Genomic DNA, 24,713 nt, shown 5'->3' on the forward strand with positions numbered 1-24,713 from the left:
AAATGTAATCTGTCCCCTGTCCAGCTCCCTGATTTTGCTGGTTTTGGGACTGCCTCTTTGCCTCAGCCTGCTGGACATGTGTCTCTTCAAAATGGGAAAGGCCACGAGGTATCGTCTGCCTCCAGGCTGAATGCTCAGATGTCAAGGTTTCCCATCTGTTGCGGTCCATTCCTAAGGCCTTCAGATCTCGCAATGTGGATCAATGAGCAAGAGCTGAATTTCCACTGAAGTGGAAAGAATTAGCTTTCTTTAGCATATTGGTTGGTCATGTTTGAACCAGTTATATCATTGACAATACTTAGAATTACAGTATGTTGAAATATTTCTTTAATAAAAAAGCAAGTTTCCAAATAGCAAATTATACAGAAAAGAAATAATTAATAACCCATACATCAAAGACTCTGTACTTGTAATTTAGCCTGTGACAATCATATAATGAAATTCCAGCAGAAAGCACAGTAGCTGAAATCCTGTTGCTCGGTATAGTAAATCACAGTAGATAGGCCCATTGAATCAGTGGGGATATGGTGAGTCAACTTCCCCATAAGTTCCATTGATTCAAAGGGGCCTACTCCAGCTGTGACTTAGAACAAACTGAACTCACAGAGTACCTTCACCAAATCCCCACCAATTAAATGGGCCTACACTAGTGCAACATACTACACTAAGCTACAGGATTTCAGCCAATAGGTACATTGACAGGGGAATTAACATCTTTCAAGCAATTAAATTTGTGGTCTGAGTTTTAGAAAAGACAATATCCTCATAAAAGCAAACCATAAAAGATACGTAATCTCTGGATCTCACCCAATGAATAAGTAACACCAATGTTATGAGTTCATCCTCTTGAGGCCTTGTTTCATATGTATAGTTCTTGTATCTTGGTGGCCCAGTTAATGAAAGTATTAATGGAAAACATCTCTGTGCTGAGTTGGTTTTTTCTACCACTTTCCAAAAGGACTCTCTCCTTAGTTCAGGGAATGGAAAAATTGACCAGTATGCTAGGTTCAGTCCAACCTCTCAAGGCGTCTTCAGAGGTCTTTCCATTAAATTTGAGAAAGGAGAGCAGAGCTTGTTGCCACTTTGAAGCAACAGTCCTTGAACCTGCACTCAAACATTCCTTCCTCTCTCAGAAGAGTTGAGGGCCAGTCAAACTTAAGTCTTGACCAAGGCATTCCTCAAGTTAGCTTGACTCATTCTTCTCCTTTTTGCAGTGGGAAGTGTTGGTAGGAGGCCAGCTCCCTGCTTCAAGGTGCTGAAAGCATTTCAGGATGGAGCTTCATCACTCTCCACTCACCCATTAGGAAACACAAGAGCCGAGCAAAGCCAGCTCACTGTAAACCACGGATGCAGTTGTTCTGCTGAAGTGAGTGTTACTATGGACTGATTTGCAGTATATGTATGAGTACTCTGTATGTGAATGTTATCTGTGTCCAAGCAAGGACACTTTGGGGGTGCATGTCAGCAGCAATTTGCCTCATGTGTTTTGGTTGTCCTTGCTGGCATATGGCTACTCTTGATGTATTTGCTTGGAGCCAATGCATTTTTGGACCAGAAAACAATTTCCATCTGTGCTGTATGAATAGTACCAATTTTAAGTGACTTACAACAGCAACTATATATGGAAACTTGCAATGTGTCAATAAAATTGTTATAGTGGATTTATCCTCCCTTTGCCTTTTGAAAAGATCTTGATGGGTGGATTAGAAGAAATTCTAGAAGCCGGTGTGCCTTTTCAACTGGCTAGTCTTCCTGTACATTAAATGCATTACAAATACAGTATTAGCCATATCTTTACATCAACATCATCCCACACCTCTTATACATAATGTTCTGGGAAGGGAGGATGCATTGGTTACAGGGGCATGAAATACTATGTTCATCTTTCCTTTCTCCCTTTTTGAAATGCTTGCCACTAGGCCACAGCTTCTGAAGACCTTGAAGGTGGCCTCCAAGTTGGTGGCATTTGTGGACTGTGCCTCTCTTCACCTTCCTCCTGAATCTCTTCCTCAGATGGTCCTCGGATCTCTACGGGTTCATGGTGGGGTAGGAAGCCATCGTTTGTCTCACTAAACATTTGAAATAGAAAGAGATAGAGTTTACAGTGGGTTTTATTTTAAATAACTGTAGGCAGTGATTCAGCACCGCAGAATTGGAACTGCCAAACACTATTTCACTTTTCTTGTAGATAGAAACAAATCCTTCCCTGGGAAGTGTCGATGTTAGAGGATGGCAAGAGGCATTTACAATAGCAAGGCCACTACTTCTTCTCTAATAACTGTGCCAATAGTTCTCAATTATCAGACTACAACACATTTTCTACTCCTGCACAACACTTTTTAAACTAAAAACTAGGTATGCTATTTTTTTAAAAATTAACTGGCATATAAATGCATTTCATTTATAAAACCAGTTTCTTCACTTCATCACCTGCTCTGTTCACCATGCTTTGTAGATTTTGTTTGTCCTTATTTAAAATTGGATTTGTGCATATTGTCTGTATGTGTTTCAGAGTTCACTAGTTCTTAATCCACTATGCTTTCTGTGAAATTTTCAGAGCAGTCATCACATAGATTTGCTGAAGCGATTAAAAAGCCTTGTGGCACCTTAAAGGTTAATATATTTGTTGCGCCATAAAGCATTTGGGAATTACAGCCCACTTTATAATGACATGGGATGTCGTCTGTGAAATCTTATGCCATATGACCAATGTTTTCCTTTTGAGATATTGTAAAACTCTTTGTTTACAGCTTTTGTTTCTCTGTTTGAAAGATGTCCCTTCAGCATAAATTCCAATCAGATTTATCAGAAAAATATCTGAAAGAGGGTGGATGGAGCTGATAGGATTGCTTTCTTCTAATAGATTATTTTTAATAATTTTGGCCATCAGTGTAGCCTGATGGCCCCCTCAACCTTTGGTCCCCAGATGTTCTTGGACTACAAGTCCCCAAAATCTTGGCCAGCACAGCTAGTGGTGAAGGCTTCTGAGAGTTTTAGCCCAAGAACATCTGTGGACTCAAGGTTGGAAGCCACTGGTATCACCCTTCTTTCTGCAAATTTGGACAGCACATATAATGGAAACAGGCAGCTTATATATTCCATTTGGGCTCAGATTTGTGCAATCTAAATATCTTGGAATGGATTCCAGGTTCCATGTATGTGGGTCTGAGGTCATATGAATGCTACTACTCATATATTACATTCTTTCTATGTATGTATATATACAAACACAATGAAAGTAGTGTCTTCATCATCTCATAATTAATTATGAGTGAGTGGCTTAAATGTCATTGAGTTTATCAGACAGAAATTACTAGCTGACAGAAACACTGTACTTATAAGCCAGAGATGGGCAATGTAGTAGTCAGTTTGCCCACATGTGGGGCCCAGCATCCCAGTTCAAATTATGATTTCTTCAACTGAATTTTAAAAACCAAATTTAACCAGACGTTCACTTCTACAGTGGGGTCTTGACTTGAGAACTTAATCTGTATTGGAAGGCGGTTCTCAAGTCAAAACATTCTCAGGTCAAATCTGCATTTCCCATAGGAATGCATTGAAAACCATTTGATCCGTATCTGCTCTTTTCCATCCATAGAAACTAATGGCAAGCTGCTATTGTGCCTTCGACCACTAGAGGGGGATATTTTTTTTTCTTAGGTCAAGAAAGGTTCAGGGAAGGCAGGGAAAATACAGTCCAGGCAGGACAGTACCAGGCAGTCTGAAGACGGTCTCCCAATCCACTCTCTAAACGCTGGGAGGAGTGAGGAAGCAGACAGGCACCCTTTTCACTGGCCAACAGTTAACTGAAAGTTCAAATTTTGCACTTTCCCTGCCTCCCACGTGGTTTTTTTTCAGTTCGTAACTCGAATCTAAGTATGTAAGTCAAGTCAATATTTTCCTATGAGATTGGTTCTTAAGTCAAAATGTTCTTAACTCGGGCCGTTCTTAAGTCAAGACCCCACTGTATTTTAAATCTACTACACTAAGTTTATGTTTGTGGTATTTACTTCATGGCAAATTGTGCTCTCCTGGAAGCTTCTCAATTCTGCACATAATGTTCCCTTAATGGGAGGGCAGGATACCATGGGACTCCCATATGGCCCATCTTATTAATGTATGTCCCAGATCTCTTTATGCATTCCATGACAACAGTTAGAATAAGGCAAATACTACTGGACATTTCGGCGGTAGAATTAAGGTGATCTAAGAGTAGCCTAATGCATTTTCTGAATTATTTTTCAATTATTTATTTGCTCTCCTGCTTAAGATTGTAGTTTTTCCTAACAGAAAAAACTGTCTAGACTCTAAGCATGAGAACATTTACAGTATATGGCATATCATCAAGGGTAGTGATGTAAAGGTAGGACTTTTTGTTGACAATGGAGTAGGAATTAATTACTTTATGAAACAACCATAATACTATTTGGATTTAATATCGACATTTTTAAATGTGTGAGTCTTCTCAACATTATATATGTTTTTTTCTGTTACATATAGTCTTGCATGAAGAACTCCCCCTAGTGGCATAGCAGAAGGTTATGGGAGAAAAATAAAGAAAGCTGTCTGGCCTGCTATCCAAAAGGACTGCTTAGACTAGATTGATTTTACTGAATTAGGTTAACACAAAGGAATGTGGGAAGAACTATGTTGAACTGTTCCCTCAAGAACAGACATTCTTTCTGCTGCTCTTTTCTCACCCGACCTTCAAGTGAAATGCACTTACGTTGGTTCGTACTCCTTGTCCTTGGAACTCCTGCAGCAGCAACAGTAAGCTAGAACTGCAATAATAATGATGGCAGCAACAACTCCACCAATGATTCCAGCATAGAGAGCAATATTCATGGATTCTGAGGAGGGAAAACAGCACTTTGTCACCTCAGTATTGAGAAACCAACTCACTTTCTCTGTGCAGGAAGACATTAGACCAAATTGTCTCTCTATTTCTATTCTCAGTCTATCCTGCGAGTAAAATAAAGAAGCAACGTGTCTGGCTTATATTTGAGTCAATCATCAACCAAAAAAAAAAAAAAAAAAAAGGCAATTATTTGGACCACTACTTCCAGAATCCAACATGTTCTGGTGCTGTGGTCCAAAAAAAACCAAAAACACCTTTCCAAATTCTACGGGTGGAATTACTTAAATATTTTTCAGAATATTCACACTTTTGACATTTTGTAATTTTACATTATTGATTTTAACTGCACTTCATTTCCCTGTTTGATGGCAGGATATAAAACCTCTGTTCACCCTACTCTGATAAAATTAATTTTGAGTATTAAATGTTATAGCACAAAAATGTCTAATTAATTTTACCACTGCTGCCCAGTTATCCAATTAATGTTACAAACAGAGCTTGAATGAGTTACTTTCTAGACCAACTATTCTCAAACTTTTTTTTTTTTGCCATAAACACAGTATGAAAGAAACATAGGACAAATCAGGATTGTGTAAGTAACAAATGTGTGGAAAATTGTTTCCAGTCTTTGCCCCCCTTTAGATGTGCCAGGGTCCCCCAGGGGTACATATGCCCCCGTCCATTGAGAATGGTTTTTCTGGACTAAATAACCCAGAATCTCACAACAATCATGGGATTTGGGGGGGGTTATATTCCATAACATAACTTCCAAGCTCTGGTTAAAATGCAGAAGTATAAAATAAAGTAACCCTTCCCTACAAATGATGATAAAAATGGCACTAATGGAAAAGGCAGCTTTATTAAAGGTTGTTTTAAAATATAAATTATGTGTTGCCAAACTAATTAAGTATGAAAATGCTTCCTTACTTAAGTGTTATTATAAAAGTATTTGGTTAATTTGAAATATAAGGAGAGCCACATATAAGAGATCTATTTAAAATGTATTACTAAACATACTGTGACCAGAAAGTTAATAATGAAAGTTTGCAGAAGCATAAAGGTGATGGTAACATTACTGCACATTTAAAAACTAAGAACAGAAAAGTAATACTAAGGTATTAGCACCAATAACAACTTTATTCTTCCCCCAAACACCAGATTTTTCTGCATATTAAAAGAAAATAATTCATGGTTTTTAAAAAAAGGTAGACAATTTGATTGTGACATCATCTAGAAACCCCACAAATAATGGGTAAATACAGTGTGACAGGCCTATATGAAGTGCTTGAAGTACCCTGACAGAAGGGTACACATAGGGAAAAGTCTGTTTCTGAATCGGGTTTAGCATATTTCAAATCAATTTTTAAAATTCTAACTACATGATGCACAGGGAAATGTGGACTTTTTTGGCCAGGAATCATGTTTTGTGGTCAGAAAGTGAGATATTTTACTTAGCTATGAGAGGGTCATTTATTTTAAATCACTTGGGAAATCAATTTACTGTATTCTGAATCATTTTGGCCTATGTGAAAGCCTCTCTTGGTGTAAACTGTGTCTGTGGTGCTTGTCAAGCAATGGGTACCAGGATCACAGATTTTGGGCTGCAGGCAAACCTTGCAATCCAATCTGAAAAGAAAGCCAGCAGAGAGAGAAGGGCTGGGTGGAGGAAAGTACTCTCTCTTTCTCAAGGCTAGAAGCTGCCAATCTTGTCAATTTCTCTGGTCAGTTTCTCTTTGCTACTCACTTGTGTGCCTTCCCTCTCACCAGCCCCCTCCCCGCATACTACAAGTTGTGTCATCCCCTCTCTTTCTCTACCACCTGCGTCTGTCTGTCTGTCTGTCTGTCTCTCTCTGTGTGTGTGTGTGTGTGTGTGTGTGTGTGTGTGTGTGTGTCTATGTATCTATCTATCTATCTATCTATCTATCTATCTATCTATCTATCTATCTATCTATCTATCTATCTATCTATCTATCTATCTATCTATCTTTCCATGTGCATGTATTGGGCTGCAGGGAAAGTTTGCAGTCTAATCTGTTTTAATTATATATATATATATATATATATATATATATATATATATATATATATATATATATATATATATATATATATATATATATATATATATATATATATATATATATATATATATATATATATATATATATATATATATATATATATATATATATATATATATATATATATATATATATATATATATATATATATATATGTCATACTAAACTAGTTCTATTGCAAGAAATTATTTTTTATTGAAAATAACACCACAGCTTCAACAGCTAATAGCCGTGAGAGAGAGCTAGCATGAGAGCAGGCAGGTGCAGGAAAAAAGCCTCAAATGAAAAGATTTTAAAAGCTGCTATAGTCTCATTGACTGATATACAACACAGTTTTTAAAAAAAGATCAAAGGTTTTTCCAAGAGGATGCATTCATTGACTCAAAATCCACACAACTATCATGTGACTTTAAGCTTTCAAAAACTCCAATCCCTCTCCTGATTCATTTTCATGTAACCATGCCCCAGTCAGCTCAAGCTCTTACGGGGTACCACAGCAAGACTGATGTTGCAATTATCATGCCCAACCGAGTTTTGAGAAAGGCAGATGTAGTAGCCAGTGGTGTCTGCAGAGATGTTCTTCAACATAAGCAGTCCTCCTGATGCAAAACAAGAAACAGAAATAGGTCACGATGATGACATGGTGCGTGCAAACAGATCAGCGTCTTCATCTGTCTTGCTATTTTAACACCAGACTATGTGAGCAGCCTGACAAGTTGATCATAATTTTGACGTCATTCCTGGGGACTATATTTTTTCATCCATTGCCTTTGCAAATGCAGCTATGTGTAATCTTTAGGAAGTATTGGAGTTATCAGAATGCCAGAAAGATTTCCCCAATGTAACAATGAAATATATTCTGTAATTAGAATCTGTTACCCTATTTGCCGCCGTATAAGACGACTGGGCATATAAGACGACCCCCCAACATTTCCACTCAAAATATAGAATTTGTTATATACTCACCATATACGACTACCCCCTCTTCCGCATACCTTCCACACACCAAATAAAAGGTGCTATTCATTGTCACTATTGTACGGACGCAGCGCGACCACAGCGCCTCCAGCCTGCCCCTGCATCTCCCTGTGACCGGCACTAGTGCGCAAGTGCACATGTGTGAGCTCTGCGTAGACAAGAGGCAGGCCGGAGCACTGCTGCTTCCCACTGACCAGAACAGGCCGGTCACGTCGAAAAGGCTGGCACCCCTGTCTTGCTGCTGATGCTCACTGCGGCCACGCTGAATACTGCGTGATACTGGATGGTATGTAGAATGAGGTGGGCAGTCATCTGGAGGCCACTATGGGCACTGGGCGAGCATCGGAAGGCTACTATGGGCAGCTATGTCTATCCCAACTGAAGTGCACCCGGCATATAAGATGAACGCCCCACACACACTTGGAGGCATGTTTTTCAGGGCAAAAAAGTAGTCTTATACGTCAGCAAATACAGTACTTTCATAAGATAGTAGAGAAACTATTGCTTGCACCCAGACACACTAAATGTATATTGAGCAGGAAATGTGTGAGTATCTTGGGTAAATTCATGTTTTACAGCACTTAGCATTTACCCTGTTTGTTCACATCTTCCATTCACGTGGACAATTACCAATATTTATGCACATTCTTTATATTCGTGCCCTTTAAGCCGAAAGCAAAGATCCGCTTTCCCCAACATGGTGCTAGACTACAACCCTTAGAAGCTTCTGGGGTAGCAGTGCAACACGTTTTCAAGGTGCTAGGCTGGGGAAGACCTGGTATGGTACACTTGATAGAGTAACAGGTTGGGATTCAGGAGTCCTGGCTTTGAATCCCTACTCAGCCATGGGAACTCATTGAGGGTGCATGTTCACTGGTAATACCCCTCCTTAAATATCTCACATTGAAAGTCCTGTTAGAGTGACTATAAGCCAGATGTGACTTAACAGCACAGATTGCGGTACACACACAGGCTGAGGAAGACTGTTGCAGAGAGATGTGTACACAGTCACATATACACACACCAGGCTTCTTTATCTCCTGATCTCCATTGCAGATGCCAGTAATTGCTGTAACCCAATCACTCTTTACCATTTAATTTTTCCCTTGATTTGTCTTTACAGTCTATATGAAATTCTATATAAAAAACAAGAATCTTTTACAAACCTTTGTTGCTGAATTAAAATGAAAGGGAAAAAAAGGCTAAACTACATAATCAATCCTTCTCATCAGGAAGAGACAAATACTTAAGCACTTGGCAGCACCAGGGAGGAACTCTATTTCCTGGTGCAGTGCTGCCACCTATAGGTCAAGCTGGAGAACAACAAACTGATGCCATTCATTTTTGCTTTTGCAGCCGTCTTGAACAATTATCAGTTTATTGAGAGGATCAGAAGGAAGGTGCTCCAGCCAACTATGGAAACATGTTTGTACTACAAGATTCTTTAGTGGGTATAAATAATCCACTCATACACCTCCTTCCTTCATTCTGGGCTGCTTCCTATGCATGTGCAATTTACACATGCCAAAAAGAAAAAAAGACCCTAGCAGAATTCTGTCCAATCAAGCAAGAAGGGGTAACAAAACTTCCAATATGAGGGCTAACTGAAAAGAACCAGAACAAAAAGATCAGAGCGAAGTTTGCAGTTAGTGGGGAAATGCATGCTGTATTGTCATCACCACTGTTTGCATAACGTAACTTGGAAAAGTTGATTTTTGATTATAGTTCCCAGAATTCAGCAGGACCAGTAGCTAGTGGCTATGCTGACTGCAGAATCTTGGGAACTGTAATTTTAAAAAATTGTAATTTTTTTTAGTGCAACTTTTCTGCAAGTCTCCTCAACACACACAAAAGAAGCACAGGAGCAATGTCATAATTTGACATTTTGTGCGCAAAAAAGGCAGCATGTGTCACAATATGTTGTGTTAACTCTTCTGAAAGAGCAGGCGTTCTTAATCTTTTCTTTACCATTGACCCCCTTTAAGTATCTTTTGTTGCTGCGGACCGCCAAGAGTTAAGTCAAGATTTAAAATTATATCAAATATATATTTAAAGTTTCTCATTAAGGGTCTTCACATTTGGAGAAAAGGGAAAAATAAGTGAATCAGTTAATGCACAAACTCCTGTTATAATATTTTTATTGGAATGATTCAATACAAATTCTAACCATGTGCAGAGATATCAAACAATTATTGCTATCAAACAGATATTTTTATAACTGATTTTTTTCTGTTGTCTATTTTTAATGGAAGTGGTAGGTTAGAAAGGCCAGGTTTTACACAAACAAGCAAGGGAAATTAAGATTTTGTTTGATGTTTACTTTTCTTTCTTTCTTTCTTTCTTTCTTTCTTTCTTTCTTTCTTTCTTTCTTTCTTTCTTTCTTTCTTTCTTTCTTTCTTTCTTTCTTTCTTTCTTTCTTTCTTTCTTTCTTTCTTTCTTTCTTCTTTAACTGTGAAATATCATAACATTTCTTCTAGCCTTTGCAGACCCCCTGTGACAATATTGCATCCCCCCCCCCCAGGGGTCTGTGGACCACAGGTTAAGAACCCATGCAATAGAGAGATCCCAGCACAGGGCGATTTAATCTGTTTCCTTCCAACAAACCAAGCCAGCTCTTGAAAATAAAAATCTTGAGATACCTCTTCATATCTTACCTCAAGGGGAATGGTGTACGTGCCCCAGCAGCACAGAACAAAGATCTTGAATATGCACATTAGTGGTTTGGGAGGCAAGAAATAACCAAGATTGTACAAACAGACTAAGTGGTTAAATGCCCTTTGTGCTAAGCTACCACAGATGTGGACATTTGCGCTCATCATACCATCCTCGGCTTTGAAGGTAATGACTTTTATTCTACAGTGGAGAATAAGAACTAGACAATGGTCTGGATGGCACACTCTTGTATGCAAAACATACTTAAATGGCTGTGAAAGAAATTACAGGTCCACATCCCTTTAGAAAGAAAAAAGGGGGAACATTCTGGTTAAAGAGTACTGGAGGATCACTTCTGTTCTGCACCCGTGATTAAGGCAAAATCCAAAACTGCACATTTGTAGCCACAATCAAAAGAATTTAGTACATAAGAATTGCCATAGAGGAAAGGATGGGTACAGAGGTTGCAGTAGAGAAGAATACGAGGAAACAGCGAAGGAAGTCAAGAATATACTGTACTGCAGATGAATGAGATGTGCCCAAGTGTGATGCCACGTGGAAGACTGCTCCCACTACTGGAATGAATTTATTGCTTATAAAGCTTTAATGGCTTATGTCAGTGGGACCTGTGACCTGTAATTTGGGAAACTCTAGACCAGGGGTGAGGAGGAAACAGTCACTCTCCAGATAGTCAGCTTCTATCAGCACCAGCCAACATAGCCAGTGGTCAAAGGTGAAGTAAGGTAGGTCTCAACAACACCTAGAGAGCCACAGGTATCCCATTCTGTAGAAGCCTTTTTAAAAAAGACAGTTGGAAATTGAGGTCATCATGGGCACAGTCTTCAGCAATATTTAAATACACTTGAAATATGAAAATAACCTGCATGTTTCCCCTAAGTACAGTCATCTAATTTAATTTTCCATACCTTCCATTGGTGTTCCCACAAGTTGCCGTGGCTGATTTTGGGCATCATATCTTTGCCAAGTATATGTAGGTTTGGGGGATCCTTCATCAGAATGGCAAGTCAGGTTAATGTTTTGTCCATATTCTGCTTTCCCTATAATTTTGCATGTAGGCTTTGATGGAATCACTAAACGGGGAGAGAAAGAATAAGTCAAGCAGATTTAATATCACAAACATGGAATCTTTGGAGCTCCTTTCCTCCCATCATTAGTAGGAATGCATTTTGCTTTTTGTAAACTGAATAATCTGTGATATGTTTCTGCTGAAATCTGCAATGTGTATTTACCTTTTTTTTTTTTTAATATGGCCAGAGACCATAACTCATTGGCTAACTTACATTAGCCTAGAAGATCCTAGATTCATTTGCCCATTCAGATGCATCTCCATGTAAAGGGTAAAGAGCTGGTGATGGGAGAAGCTTCTGCTTGAGACCCAAAGCACCTTGTGAACTAGGAGGGGTAGGTTCACTCCAAATTACAGAGAATCTCCCCTGGCTCCTGGCAAGATATGCCTGTGTTTGACACCATGAACAGAGGGTGCTAGTTAGAGCAGACAATACTGAGCTAGTATGACTGAATATTGTTTGTTTATTTATTTCAAATATTTTTACCCCTCCCTTCTCCTTAAAAAAAAGGACTCAAGGCAGCTTATATAATTAAAAACATAATATTAAAGGTTAAAAACAAATAATTATTCAAACATTAAAGAAGAATTAGTGACATACTGTATTTAAAATGTTAGGTAAAAGCATTGTCTCCTAGACAATCAGTCACTAAGGGAAAGCTTGCCTGAAGAGAAAGACCTTAGTATGTTTGCAGAAGGATGTCAAGGATGGAACCAGCCTGGCATCCTGTGGGAAGGAGTTCTAAAGTCTGGGAGCAGCCACAGAAAGGGCCCTCTCCCACGTCCTCACCAAACACACCTGTGAAGATGGCAGGACTAAGAAAAAGGCCGGCTGATCTTCAGACCTGGGTAAGCTCATAGAGGGAAGCAGTTTGGACCCAAGACGTTTAGGGCTCTATAGATTAAAACCAGCACTTTGAATTGTGCCCAGAAATAGATTGGCAGCTGCTGGAGCTGCTGTAACACGAATTTTGAGATCCATGTAACCAGCCCCAGTTACAAATTTTGCCATAATTTTTATGAGGCAGTTTCCTATCTTCTCACTTTGCCATATCTCGGTTCAAAGGAAAATGGGCTAAAATATCTAATTATGGTACAAGTGTTGTTCAGAAGTTGTTAATAGAATGATTGGGCATTGGTGTCTCAATAGTGTTGCAATAGAGCAACAGACTAGTAAGAAACAGTATTTTCATGGTCTTTGAAAGTATTATTCCTGCTTGTTGTAATTTACCACTAAACTACGCATCTGGAACTGATACAAAGGGCAAAATGTATCTTACCAAGGACCAAAAGATCAATCAGCACACTTCTTGGAGGAGGATCCTCGAAAAGCTGGACTGTACATTCATAGGTTCCGTTGTCAGCCATGGTCAACTCACTGAAGGTGATGCTGCCATTGCCCTGATTAAGATCTCCGGAGAAGGTCATACGATCACCATAATTTCCTTTGTATTCCAAGTCACTACCAATAACCTTGTAAGCAAAATCTTCCTAGATTAGAGAGAAGGGTACCCATTTAAAATATGTAATTACTGTGGCACAAATCTTTGTCTGGCTAAATACACTAATAAGGAGAAAGGAATGAACCTCTGTCTTCTGAATAGAGATTCACCTCACTATTAAATCTGTAAAAGTTCAAAATAGTTGAATAGACCCTGGGGTTCCCTTCCAGTCCCATCACAATCCTTGGTGACTGTTTCCACCCTTTATTAGTACTCTACATAGACCCTCTTGGGTTCTTTTCCCACAGAGGCTTTCAAGAGTGGCTCAAAAGGATAAGAATAATTATTTGTTGTTAAGTCCATTCAGACAATAGCAGCAGTTTTTAGGGTTTTCTTAGCAGAGAGCACTCAGATGCTATTTCCCATTCCTTTCTTCTGGAGGCATCTTGAAACTACCACGCAGCTTGTCTGAGGCCACTGGCTCTTTTCCAGGGAGGCACAGTGGGGAATTGAACTCCCAACCTACCAAAAACGCTGAGCTTTCCAGCCAGCCCAAAATGATCAAGGCCAATAAAAATGTTCATCTTACCTGGCATTGTGGTTTATAGAGGCGTTCTATGAATCTACAACAGGGATTCAGAAAGAGAGAGGAGAGAATATCTGAAAAATCTGGCATCCACCATGTCGTTTGGTTTCATTTGGGGAAAACAAAAATGGCTGTGCCTCCTCCTATCCACTGGTACCAAAACATGGAATAAGAGTAGAATATTCGAGGAGCACACTCTAAACTTTTGTGGAGATTATTCTTTCATAAGCTCATTTTACTTAACAAATGTAATGTTAAACGTGCTCATAGGAATTAAACCTCATGTGTCAGATGTTTTGTTTTTTTTTAAAAAAAGGAAGAACATTCTAATTGAATTCTATTTTACTGACTATTAAGTTTGGCACTGAAGTTTGTGTTTCATGTACACATCTTGTATTTTCTCACTGCAGTTAAGAATTCCAATCCTTCCTCCACCTATTTAAAACTATTTATTTTATTTTATTAGATTTATACTCCGCCCATCTAGACAGATAGTCTACTCTGGGCAGCATAACAAAGTTTAAAAACAATAAAACCAACAACACATGAAAATTCAAGATGTAAAAATATAGATATTAAAATAGAGCAGGAGGGAAAGCCTGCCTAAATAGCCATGTCTTTAGTTTACTTCTACAGACACCCAGAGAGGGAGCCAGGCAGATCTCTACGGACAAGTTGTTCCAGAGGCGAGGGACCACTGCCGAGAAGGCCAGGTTCCTTGTTCTTTCCTTCCGAGCCTCCCTCAGAGTTAGGCCCCTCAATTGCCCGGCCTGGCTAGAATATATCATTTCATTTTCTCTTTATCATGTCTTATTAGAACCAGCTTGGAACTTCTTTTGTTAATGCTCCAGTTCACTACATTGACTGGGACAAAAAAAGGACCCCAATGGCACAAAACAATTTGTTGAGGCTGCTATTGTTATTGTTTTTTTAAAAAAAACTATTCATGGAAACTGACTGAAATTTGGAGGGTTCTTTGTTATGTTCCATTGCCAATGCCATCAAATGCCTATACTGTCTTGTAAGTCTCCCTTTTTATACTGTAGATATTGCCACAAAACATGACTTTAAAGGACTAAAATGTTCTGTCCTATTTCATGAAGAGTCAGTACATTGTGGTGTTTAATGCAACACTACTTTCACACCTGAAATATTGAGGAAATTTGCTTTTCTGGAACCTTTTAAGGTCCTGACTATTATTATATGCACATAGATGGATCCTTACTTTCTTCCTCTTAAGCAACATACAAATACAATTCATATACTGTGCTGTTTAAATATCTACAGTAAGACAGTAAGGATAGCAGGTATTTTTCCTCCTGCAGGTGAAAGAAAAGATAGGAGCTCAAAGCTCATTCTGCCAGAGTTTAGAAAGTTACTTTTAGAAAGTAGTTTATTCTTGTTATTATAGTTGTCAAATCAGCAGCATCCTATTGACATTTTCCACTCAGCCTCTGAGACAAAGGTGCATGTCCTTACGATGTCAGAGGGGAGGAACAAGCAAGAGTGACTGGAATAACTTTTGGACCAGCTGATTGTGTAAACTGGCATGAGAAGAAATTGGCTACCAAAGAAATAGGCTAACACCTTCACAATACGCTGGGAAGAACTCGACATGAGTACTCAGGGTTGAAAATCATCTCTCATACAAAAACCAACCATTCTCCTCCTCCAGCACTTCTCAAACTCTGATTCGTTTCTTTACTTGTTGACCCAGAGCAGCATATTTAGTTCCAAAGAATTCAGTCAGGATCTGGGATGTGGCAACCTTACTAGTTAACAATGCTATATAATCTATTGTTGCCACAGTGTTGGAAATGTAATTTGTTCTGTTGCTTGTTGCCCTGCTTGCTAGTTTTCTACCACTTTGCTTTTTTATTTTAAAATTTTGGATAGATAAGAAAGTGGCATAAACCTTGAGGAAATCCCTTGAAATGCACCTTTGAAAGTGAGTTATGAGAGTAATGACACCACTAAAATAACTCCACCGCTAGTTATTACAGTATTTCTAAATAGAAACTTCACTACGTCCTCATTACTACAAAAAATAAACTAGGTAGGGTAACTTTTTTCCTTGTGACTTATGCCAAACCCTGAATACTACACACTTATTGACTGAGTCATTCTGCCAGATTGCCCAATTTTTAACTTCCTTCCTTTCCACTCTCTTCCCATTTCCACCCCTTTAAACTTCTTTCTGCCCCTTTCCTTTTCCACCTCTTCCAAATCTCTTTTCTCAAATTCCTTTTTGACTCCTTCTAAACTCCTTTCTGCCCTCTTTCTTTCCCTCCACTTTCTAAAGTCCTTTCCATCCCATTCCCATTTCCACATCTTCAAAACTCCTTTCCACCCCTTCTAAACTCCTTTCCTCTGGGTAGATGGGGCTCGTTAGCCTTGGAAGGCACCCAACCCAGGAGAAGGAAAACTCGTTAACAGTGCTGCTTTGTGGCTATATCCATCAACAGAAAAGGCTTCAGGAGTAAACCTCGAGGCAAAATCTGGAGCCAGAGTCCCGGAGGCAGTTCGTGACTGTGCACAGTCATGCTCTGGCAACTCCTGCATTGTCGCTGGAACCAGTTGTATTGGCTCATGCCTTTCCATTGGACTACTTCAGTGACGTGGAGAGGGGTGATTTTCTGCTTGGATAACAGCCTATCCTCCATATTATTTTACCCAGACCTTGTGCTCTGGAGAGGACACTCCAGCTTCACATACAGCATCAAAATAACACGGGAAGTAGCAGTTACCAGTTATAAGTCTTTGCTCGATGGGTGTAGAGCATGATGCCAGTGGATCCTTCCAATGCTGGGAGAGGTCATTGCACCTCACTAGGTAGCTACCGCCTTAAGCTGGGCGGCCCCCAGCCAATAAGGTGCTGCCTCACCACGGTCTGTTAACCTCACAGAGTGCGTGGGGTTTAAGGTGAAAGCCAACAAGCAGATCAATAACCCTACACCATGCAATAATTATAAGAAAACTTCTGCCCTAAATCTGAGCACCTAGAATGTTCAGACAATGACCCCTGGCTTTTCTGATGAGCTGCAGGAAATCGATGATATGAGCAAGACAGCTGTCATCGACATGGAATTGAGTAGGCTGCAGATGGACATTGTTGCTGGCAGGGAAAACCATTGAATGAGACCAAGGAATATAGTGTTGGCTTTGCAGTTAGAAATACTCTGCTGAGATCCATTGTTCCACCTACTGCGGGGAGTGAAAGAATCCTGTCTAATTAGCTCCATTCATCAGCAGGACAGGTCACCCTTATTATGCATATGCACCAACACTGTCATCTACAACAGAAGTCAAAGACAAATTCTATGGTGATCTGGCAGCTACTATCAAGAGAATCCCCAAGAAAGTGCTGCTGTTCATTCTAAAAGATGTTAACACTAGAGTTGGTGCTGATCACAATTCTTGGCTCACTTGTCTAGGTTGGTTTGGCATTGAGAAGATGAATGAAAATGGCCAGTGCTTGCTGGAGTTTTGCTGTTATTATGGTCTTTGTGCTAGCAACACCTTCTTTAATACGAAGATTCGACACAGAGTCTCTTGGAGTCATCCAAGATCGAAGCATTGGCATCAGCTCGATTTAATCCTCACTAGATGTTCTAGCCTTCCTCACATTACCATCACACACAGCTATCAGGGTGCTGATTGCGATACTGATCACTCCCTAGTGTGTAGCAGAGTAAAACTGTGAATAAAGAGATTGTATCATACGAAGAAGGAAGACCAAGCATTGACATCAGCAAGATTCGCAATCAGAGAAAAGTGGAGGAATTTGCTCAAATGCTTGAGGAAACTCTTCAAGACCTGGCTGAGGCAAATGCACCTGAATAATGGGAACATTTCAAGAATGCTGTTTATAACACTGCCTTGTCCGCATTTGGCAAGAAGACCAAAAAGATGGTGGACTGGTTTGAATCCCATTTGGAGGAGTTGATGCCCGCCATCAAGGAAAAGAGGAGAGCTCTAGCAGCATCCAGGACCGAGCCTGTACTAGTAAGTACAACTTGCAGGTTCTTTGAGTAGCAAAGTCTAACAGACTGCCAGGAGGTGTTCTAACGATTATTGGCTTCAGCTCTGCTCTCAGATATCAGTTGACACTGGTAACATCAAGGGAATGTATGACACTATCAAGCAGGCTTTATGTTCAGTACAGAAGAAATCTGCTTCTTCGAAGACTGCTACGGGCGTGATCATCTAGGACTGAGTACAGCAGATAGACTGCTGGGTGCAGCACTACTCTGAGCTATATTCCAGAGGGAACATAGTAACCAAAGAGCCATTAAATAACATTGAATACCTGCCTGTCTTGGAAGAGTTGGACAGTGAACCAACTTTAGCAGAAATAAAAGTGGCCTTGGCAAGGCACCTGGGAAGGACAACATCCCTCTTGAAGTGCTGAAGTGGTGTAAAGAGACCATCACCACTGAACTATATGAAATGTTTTGTCTTTGCTGGAGGGAAGGTGGAGTACCAACATCAGATCCCTTTGACATCTGAAGCAGGGCTGTGTCCTCACACCGACTCTGTTTGGGATCTTCTTTGCTGTCATGCTGAAGCACACTTTTGGAACTGTAACAGAAGGTGTCTATCTCCGGACTAGATCAGATAGAAAGCTCTTTAATTTCTCTAGATTGAGAGTGAAGATCTAAGTCCAGCTGAAATGCATGTGGGAATTCCTCTTCACTCATGATGCAGCTGTTGTTGCCCATTCTGCTGAAGACCTCCAACAACTCATGAATCGTTTTAGCAAGGCCTGCCAAGATTTTGGATTAACAATCAGCTTGAAGAAAACACAAGCCATGGGCAAGGGCATGGACTCACCTCCCTCTGTTACCATCTCTACAGAAGAATTGGAGATTGTTCATGACTTTGTGTCCCTTGGCTCAATGATCTCTGACACTTTCTCCCTAGATGTCGAGCTGGATAAACTCATTGGCAAAGCATCTACCATGTTCTCTAGACTCACAAAGAGAGTATGGCTTAATAAGAAGTTGGCAGCATATACCAAGATCCAGGTCTATAGAGCTTATGTCCTGAGTGCACTCCTGTACTGCAGTGAGACTTGGACCCTTTGTGCACAGCAGGAGAGGAAGCTGAACACGTTCCATATGCATTGTCTCTGATGCATTTTTGGTATCACCTGGCAGGACAAAGTTCCAAATAATGTAGTCCTGGAATTTTTAGCATGTGTACATTACTGAAACAGCGATGTCTACGTTGCCTTGAGCATGTCGTGAGAATGGCTGACAGTCAGATTCCAAAAGATCTCCTGTATGGAGAATTAGTGCAGGGAAAGTGACCCAGAGTGGGAGCACAGCTGCGATACAAGGACATCTGCAAGTGGGATCTGAAAGCCTTAGGAATGGACCTCAACAGATGGGAAACCTTGACATCTGAGCGTTGAGCCTGGAGGCAGGCAGTGCATCATGACCTCTCCCACTTTGAAAAGATACTTGTACAGCAGACTGAGGCAAGAGGCAGTTCCAAAACCTGTAAAATCAGGGAACTGGACAGGAGACAGATTGTATTTGTCTTCAGTGTGGAAGCGATTGTCACTCTTGAATCGGCCTTCTCAGCCACACTAGATGCTGTTCCAAGACCTCTATTCAGAGCACTTTACCATAATCTCTTGAGACTGAAGGATGCCTACATCTGCCTGATTAAAGAACCTGATCATAATTTACTCTGCACATGCACAGAGCCCTTGATTTGTATCTCAATTAAGAATATATCAGATGAGTATTTGTCCTATGTATGTGAACTAGATTTCCTGAGTAAAATTTTGCTCCCTCCTGTGGTGAGAGTTACTGTATATTGTCTTTGTGTGACTAATGCTTCTGCAGTTCTTTAACCAGTAACCTTAAATAGCCTCTTAATGTGCAATAAAACATACACTCCTGTGTGTGACAGAGATATTAGGGAACAGAAATAGTTCACCAGTACTCTGAAATCTAACTCTTTCCCATTCTCAGATAGGAATAAGAACAACAATGTGCTGATGGCCAAGATCTGTAAATATAATATAATTCTAAGTATAAATATGTTTACTGAAAGGTAGATTCACTTGTGTCCCAAATAATCATTCTTGCTAAGTTTGGAAGTAGCACCTTCCAAGCAAAATTGTTACTCACAATTTAATTATCGCATTAAGGAGTTTACATTTGCAAGTTTGCATCATGATTGGGACTATCATTAAAAAAAATTCATTATCTTGAAAGGGAATATTTAAAGCTGAATTTTTTTCCTTTGCTGGTTGCTTTTTAGTTCCTTATTCTGAAGAAAAGAACTATTAAAATGTTAGAAAATGGCCTGACATTTGAGGGTGGGAGGAAGGGAGCAGCATCAAAGTGTTCCAAAAAAGTATTGTTAGACTCAAAAAGTAATTTTAAAAAGTAACTAAACATTATCTCCCCCCCCCCCCCACACACACACACTCCTCCAACCAGTACCAGCCATTACCTGGGGGATGGGAAGGAACATCATTATGCCCTCTTTCCCCCTACAAAATGTAATGAGTTACAGTTAATGTTATTTGTGATGTATTACTACTGAGATGTGCAAATGTCTTTCAAGAAACCACATCCTATGCTACATGTTCTTGAGAGTTTCATTCTTCCACAGCAGTCCCACACCTCGTGTCTCTTTTACCAGGCAAAGGTAGTTGCAGTGAGCACCACGTCCAGTTGTGTTGCCTAGGCAACAAGACAAAGCTAGCTGCCGCTTGCTTTCACTTCCTTGCTTGTCATGCTAGAGGAACTGTAATTCTGTCCAGCAAAAACTTCAAAATTACCAGGGATTTGCTTACAGAAATAATGGTCTGACTGATTCTCTGAAACATTTCTATTTCGAATTTGGGTTCATTTCTTTATTTCTTCATAGCAGAATCAAAGTTGCTAGGGTCTCTTCATGCAGCCCTTATTTTTTTGCAGATTTCATACTTAAGTTGCTGTGAGGTTCTTTCAGCCAAGTGGTGTATATGTGCAAAAGACAAGTGCAGCTCTGAATGCACTTCAGATAGCTTGTGCTTTTTGTTTTCAAAATCTGGAATCCAGTTTCAGAGCCTTATTTGAAGCACTCTGGGCAGTTTTGACATTCCCCCCACCACCATCCTTTTCCTGAATTTTCACAAGTGATCACCACAGAAATATAGGGGTTTTTTATTTCTTTAGATTCACCATCTCTCCGGGGAGGTGGAGGGAAGGAAAGGATACACTCTGAAGTCAAGAAAAGAGTTTTGAAAGCAACGTGCTGTGTTGCCAATTGCCACATTACCTTTAAACAATCAGCATCTTCCTCTCTGATCTCTTAAGCATTAGCAAGCCTTGACTTCAATGCACAACTTTTCTGAAAGGCCCACTTTACTCAAGAAGACGTAAATTTGTATCAGCATGCACAGAGCTGGTATATATACCTATAACAGTATTCATGCTTATTTGTCAATAAGCCCCACAATTAACAATCACAAACTTGTTTTTGAATCAACATCACTTATAAAGTGATACTCATCTAGGCTTAATTAACTGGCTAGATGCAACTTTTATATGCAGGGATGTATATCCCTATCCATCACCACCAGTTGGGCAGCGTTGGGGCCAAAGCGTTTGTCCTGTGTTACAGGATATAGCACCCCCCCCCCAAAAAAATCAGGCTTGAACAGATCTTATGCTACAGTCTGTCCTGTTCTGCTTTCAGCCAAAGCCAAAAAAGCCTTTGAATGTTCTTTGTTTCCCTGACTGGTCTGTTTTTTCATTCACTTCTATATTCCTTACAGATATTCATGCACTGCAGCTATTGACCAGCGATGCTGAACCTATGGTATGCATGCCACAGCTGGCACACAGAGCCCTTTCTGCGGGCACGTGAGCTGTAAGTAGCCAGATCGGTACTCCCCCCCCCCCCGCAGCCAAACCTCAGGAGGTGGCTGCAGCTGCAGTGCTGGTGCTTCAACAGGTGGTGGGCCAGGATCCGGAGCAGCTAGCGCTGGTGGTGGATCCAGAGGCATCTACGTGCCCAGGATTCCCCCTTCCGCCGCCACTTCTGGTTCCTCCACCGCTACTTCCAGCAGTGCCACTGCCTGCTAACTGGGTTTTTTGTTTTTTGTTTTCAGTTTCGTCACTCGAGCCCAAAAAGGTTCGCCACCACTGCTATAGACCATAAAAACTCACCATAGCAGGTACTTTCCTCCAGGAAACATTGTCTCCAGGTACTCGATTAGTAGCAGAAGTGTGGAAGATACATTGTAGGGTGGCATTTTTGTCTCTTGCTGCTTCCACTTTCACCTGAGGTGTTTGCACTGTGACGGCATGAACAACTGCCACAACTAGAGAGGGGGAGAGAGAGAGCAGAAAATCCATCTTGGTTTCTTCCACCTTGACTGGAAAACCAAAATACTGAAGTAAATGAGACTGGACACTGCTAAGGTAACCAAGTAAATCTGTGCTGTATCTGAAATAGCAGACAATCTCATTTGCTTGCCCATGCAAGCTCAAAGCCTCTGGGATGTGAAAGGTTCAGAAGCACTGTTCTAGAGAAAGCAGGCAAGATCATCTCAATTTCCTTAGTTGGGCAGCATTATGATCTTCTCCATAACAGATGGTTAGCTTAAGGAGTCAGAGAGGGAGAGAATCTTCCCTGCACCTACCCAACCTACCCAATGTTTTTCATGCCAAAATAAATTCCAGATGAACAATTTCCTTCAATCTCTTAGTAATTCACCAGGCTGAATACAAATGCCAAGAAGCCATATTTCCCTCCATCCAACCTTTGGTCCTTGTACTCCAATATCATCTCCTCTGATGGATGACAGCTTGCAAGGTGCTCAGGCAGATATCTCAACTAAACATTGTAACTAGATACACCATGGGTTAAATCTGGAAATGCTGTACACAAATCATTTCTTTTTCAATGAAGTTGTCATGGCCCTTCCTCATGAATCAATGTGTGTGTGTGTGTGTGTGTGTGTGTGTGTGTGTGTGTGTGTGTGTGTGTGTGTGTGTGTGTGTGTGTGTGTGTGAGAGAGAGAGAGAGAGAGAGAGAGAGAGAGAGAGAGAGAGAGAGAGAGAGAGAGAGAGAAGGCAGTGCCAAAAATATCACAGCCTCCATGCAATGTGCAGGCCTTTTTGTACTTCTGATAATATTGCCAGTGTTTTTCTCATGAGGTTTCACAGGATCACAAGGAAAATAACTATGCCAGCACCAATGGGTCTTTGATTATTTTCTTAGGAAGGCAGCGGACAGACAGAGGGACCCAGAAAACAGGGGATTTTGATTTTTAAAGGGTCACAACCACAGTGTTCCTAATTCTAAGTCAGCAGCTATTTTTCAGTGTAAAATCACGTGCATAGGCAGCTCATGACCACAGCAGGGGGCATTGCCAACCAAAAGATTGGGAAAGTTCACAAGTGGCCCTTCATTTCATGAATTTATAAAATAAAACCAAAGCTTTGAAGAGTTACTGCTTGCACTACCAGAATCCCACAGTGGCCATATTGGTAAGGATATTCTGAGGGCTGGACTTGAAACAGGATTTCTCCCCCCCCCCCCCGAGCTTTGAATAAAACACAACACAAGAAAAGGTCAGGGTAGAGTGTGGTTTCAACTGTGATTAGCATTCATCTGTTCTCAGATCTCTCATTTTTCTACTTTTATGAGTCTATTGACTCATAGCAATAAGGTGTGCCTGCTGGTGTCAAGAAGGAAGTAACAACGAGAGGACAAGGTCCTGCTTAGTAACATCTTTATTGGCACACCACACCCAACCAGCATTGAGTCATTCCTCACTATCCAGTTTGCACACATAAAATATTTTGATTGTAACAATTCAGTGGTAACACCAATTAACTGCAGGGGGGCACGCTGCCCCTCACCAGATATCTTCAGGTAGAGGCTAGAGTGCAATCTGTTGGGCACTTCAAACTCTACAATGCTAACTTGACATATTTTCCTTGATCCCTCAAGTATCTGTCAAACTTCCTGGATATTCCCAGTACTGTATCTGGACAAAATGCTAGCTTGCTGCCTGTGGGAAGCGCTTGGCTTCCCTATCAGTTCTTCATCAGAAGAAAGACAGTAAGCAAGGGTGCCCACAAGGTGTTTGTTTTGTCACAGTATTCATATTTTTTTACTATGGCTCACTTATGCTGGTGAAACTGGTTTCCTACACTTGAAACCAGTCTTGAGAGAGAGAGAGAGAATGAGAAAGAAACTATACCCTGCTGGGATGTCAGAACGTTTGCAGTATTTTCTCAGGCAAGTCTCCTCAAGTGAATGATCATGGTTCAGTGGCAGAGCAAATACCTGCCTTTTCCAAGTATCTGATTTGGTTATAATAGACAGGTGATGAAAAAGATCTGCACTTGGGCCCATGACTATCAGAGTAGACAAAATTGGGCTAGACAGGCAAACACTGACTTTGTATGATGTTTAACTTGAAATCTAGGGGGTTTTGTGTCTTCTTCTCACCTTACAGCTTCTGTTTGATGCAGAGTTGCCTATTTTCAAAAATAATTGTTGAGAAATAATTTTAGGACTTCAACAAGCATGTGGCAGGGTAGTGGAATATAGTGAGGTTCAGTTCCCTCCATTTGGTGTGTTTTCCATATCTGAACTAATTGCTTGCAGTCAAACTGAATAGCCATTTCCATTAAGCTCAGAACACTAGCAAACTGTGGGCTCCATATGCACCTTTCCTTCCTATATAGTAACAATCATAGTAGCATCTAATATGCCATTTATCTACCAGCAAGGATCTGCCTGTTACTGAATCTAATTAAGAAGAAACACCAAGGAAGCATAACCAGCAAAAGTAGCATTCTGCATCAAAAATTGTCCAGCAGTCAAGGCAAGGAGAGTCACTCATTCAGGGTGTTAAGAACAGAATCATCTTAGAACTGGTTCATTGAGTCCAGCCCCTGTCAAAGAGGCAGAGTGGGGAATCGAACTCACAACCTCTGGATCTGTAGTCAGAGACCTAAACCATTTAGCTATCTACCAGTTCCTTTGTGGAGTTGATGAGCTT

At 40.4% G+C, this 24,713-nt stretch overlaps 1 protein-coding gene across 2 annotated transcripts in view; it reads right to left on the bottom strand.

Moving 5' to 3' along the window:
* Positions 1 to 304: 304 nt before the first annotated feature.
* The window catches only part of GPA33 (glycoprotein A33), a 34,067-nt gene continuing 9,658 nt past the window's right edge, over positions 305 to 24,713 (bottom strand). Inside the window, exons 2-7 of one of the 2 annotated variants that reach the window (XM_020810647.3) lie at positions 21,862 to 22,016; positions 12,937 to 13,147; positions 11,496 to 11,660; positions 7,425 to 7,538; positions 4,727 to 4,850; positions 305 to 2,069 (exon numbers count right to left, since the gene is read on the bottom strand). In XM_020810647.3, coding sequence (XP_020666306.3) covers positions 1,916 to 2,069; positions 4,727 to 4,850; positions 7,425 to 7,538; positions 11,496 to 11,660; positions 12,937 to 13,147; positions 21,862 to 22,016 — 923 coding nt within the window. In that variant the 3' untranslated portion in view covers positions 305 to 1,915. The remainder of the gene's footprint in view (positions 2,070 to 4,726; positions 4,851 to 7,424; positions 7,539 to 11,495; positions 11,661 to 12,936; positions 13,148 to 21,861; positions 22,017 to 24,713) is intronic. The other variant, XM_072993990.2, reaches the window with a different exon arrangement.

Source organism: Pogona vitticeps, chromosome 3, assembly GCF_051106095.1.
Source record: "Pogona vitticeps strain Pit_001003342236 chromosome 3, PviZW2.1, whole genome shotgun sequence".
Lineage (NCBI taxonomy): Eukaryota > Metazoa > Chordata > Lepidosauria > Squamata > Agamidae > Pogona > Pogona vitticeps.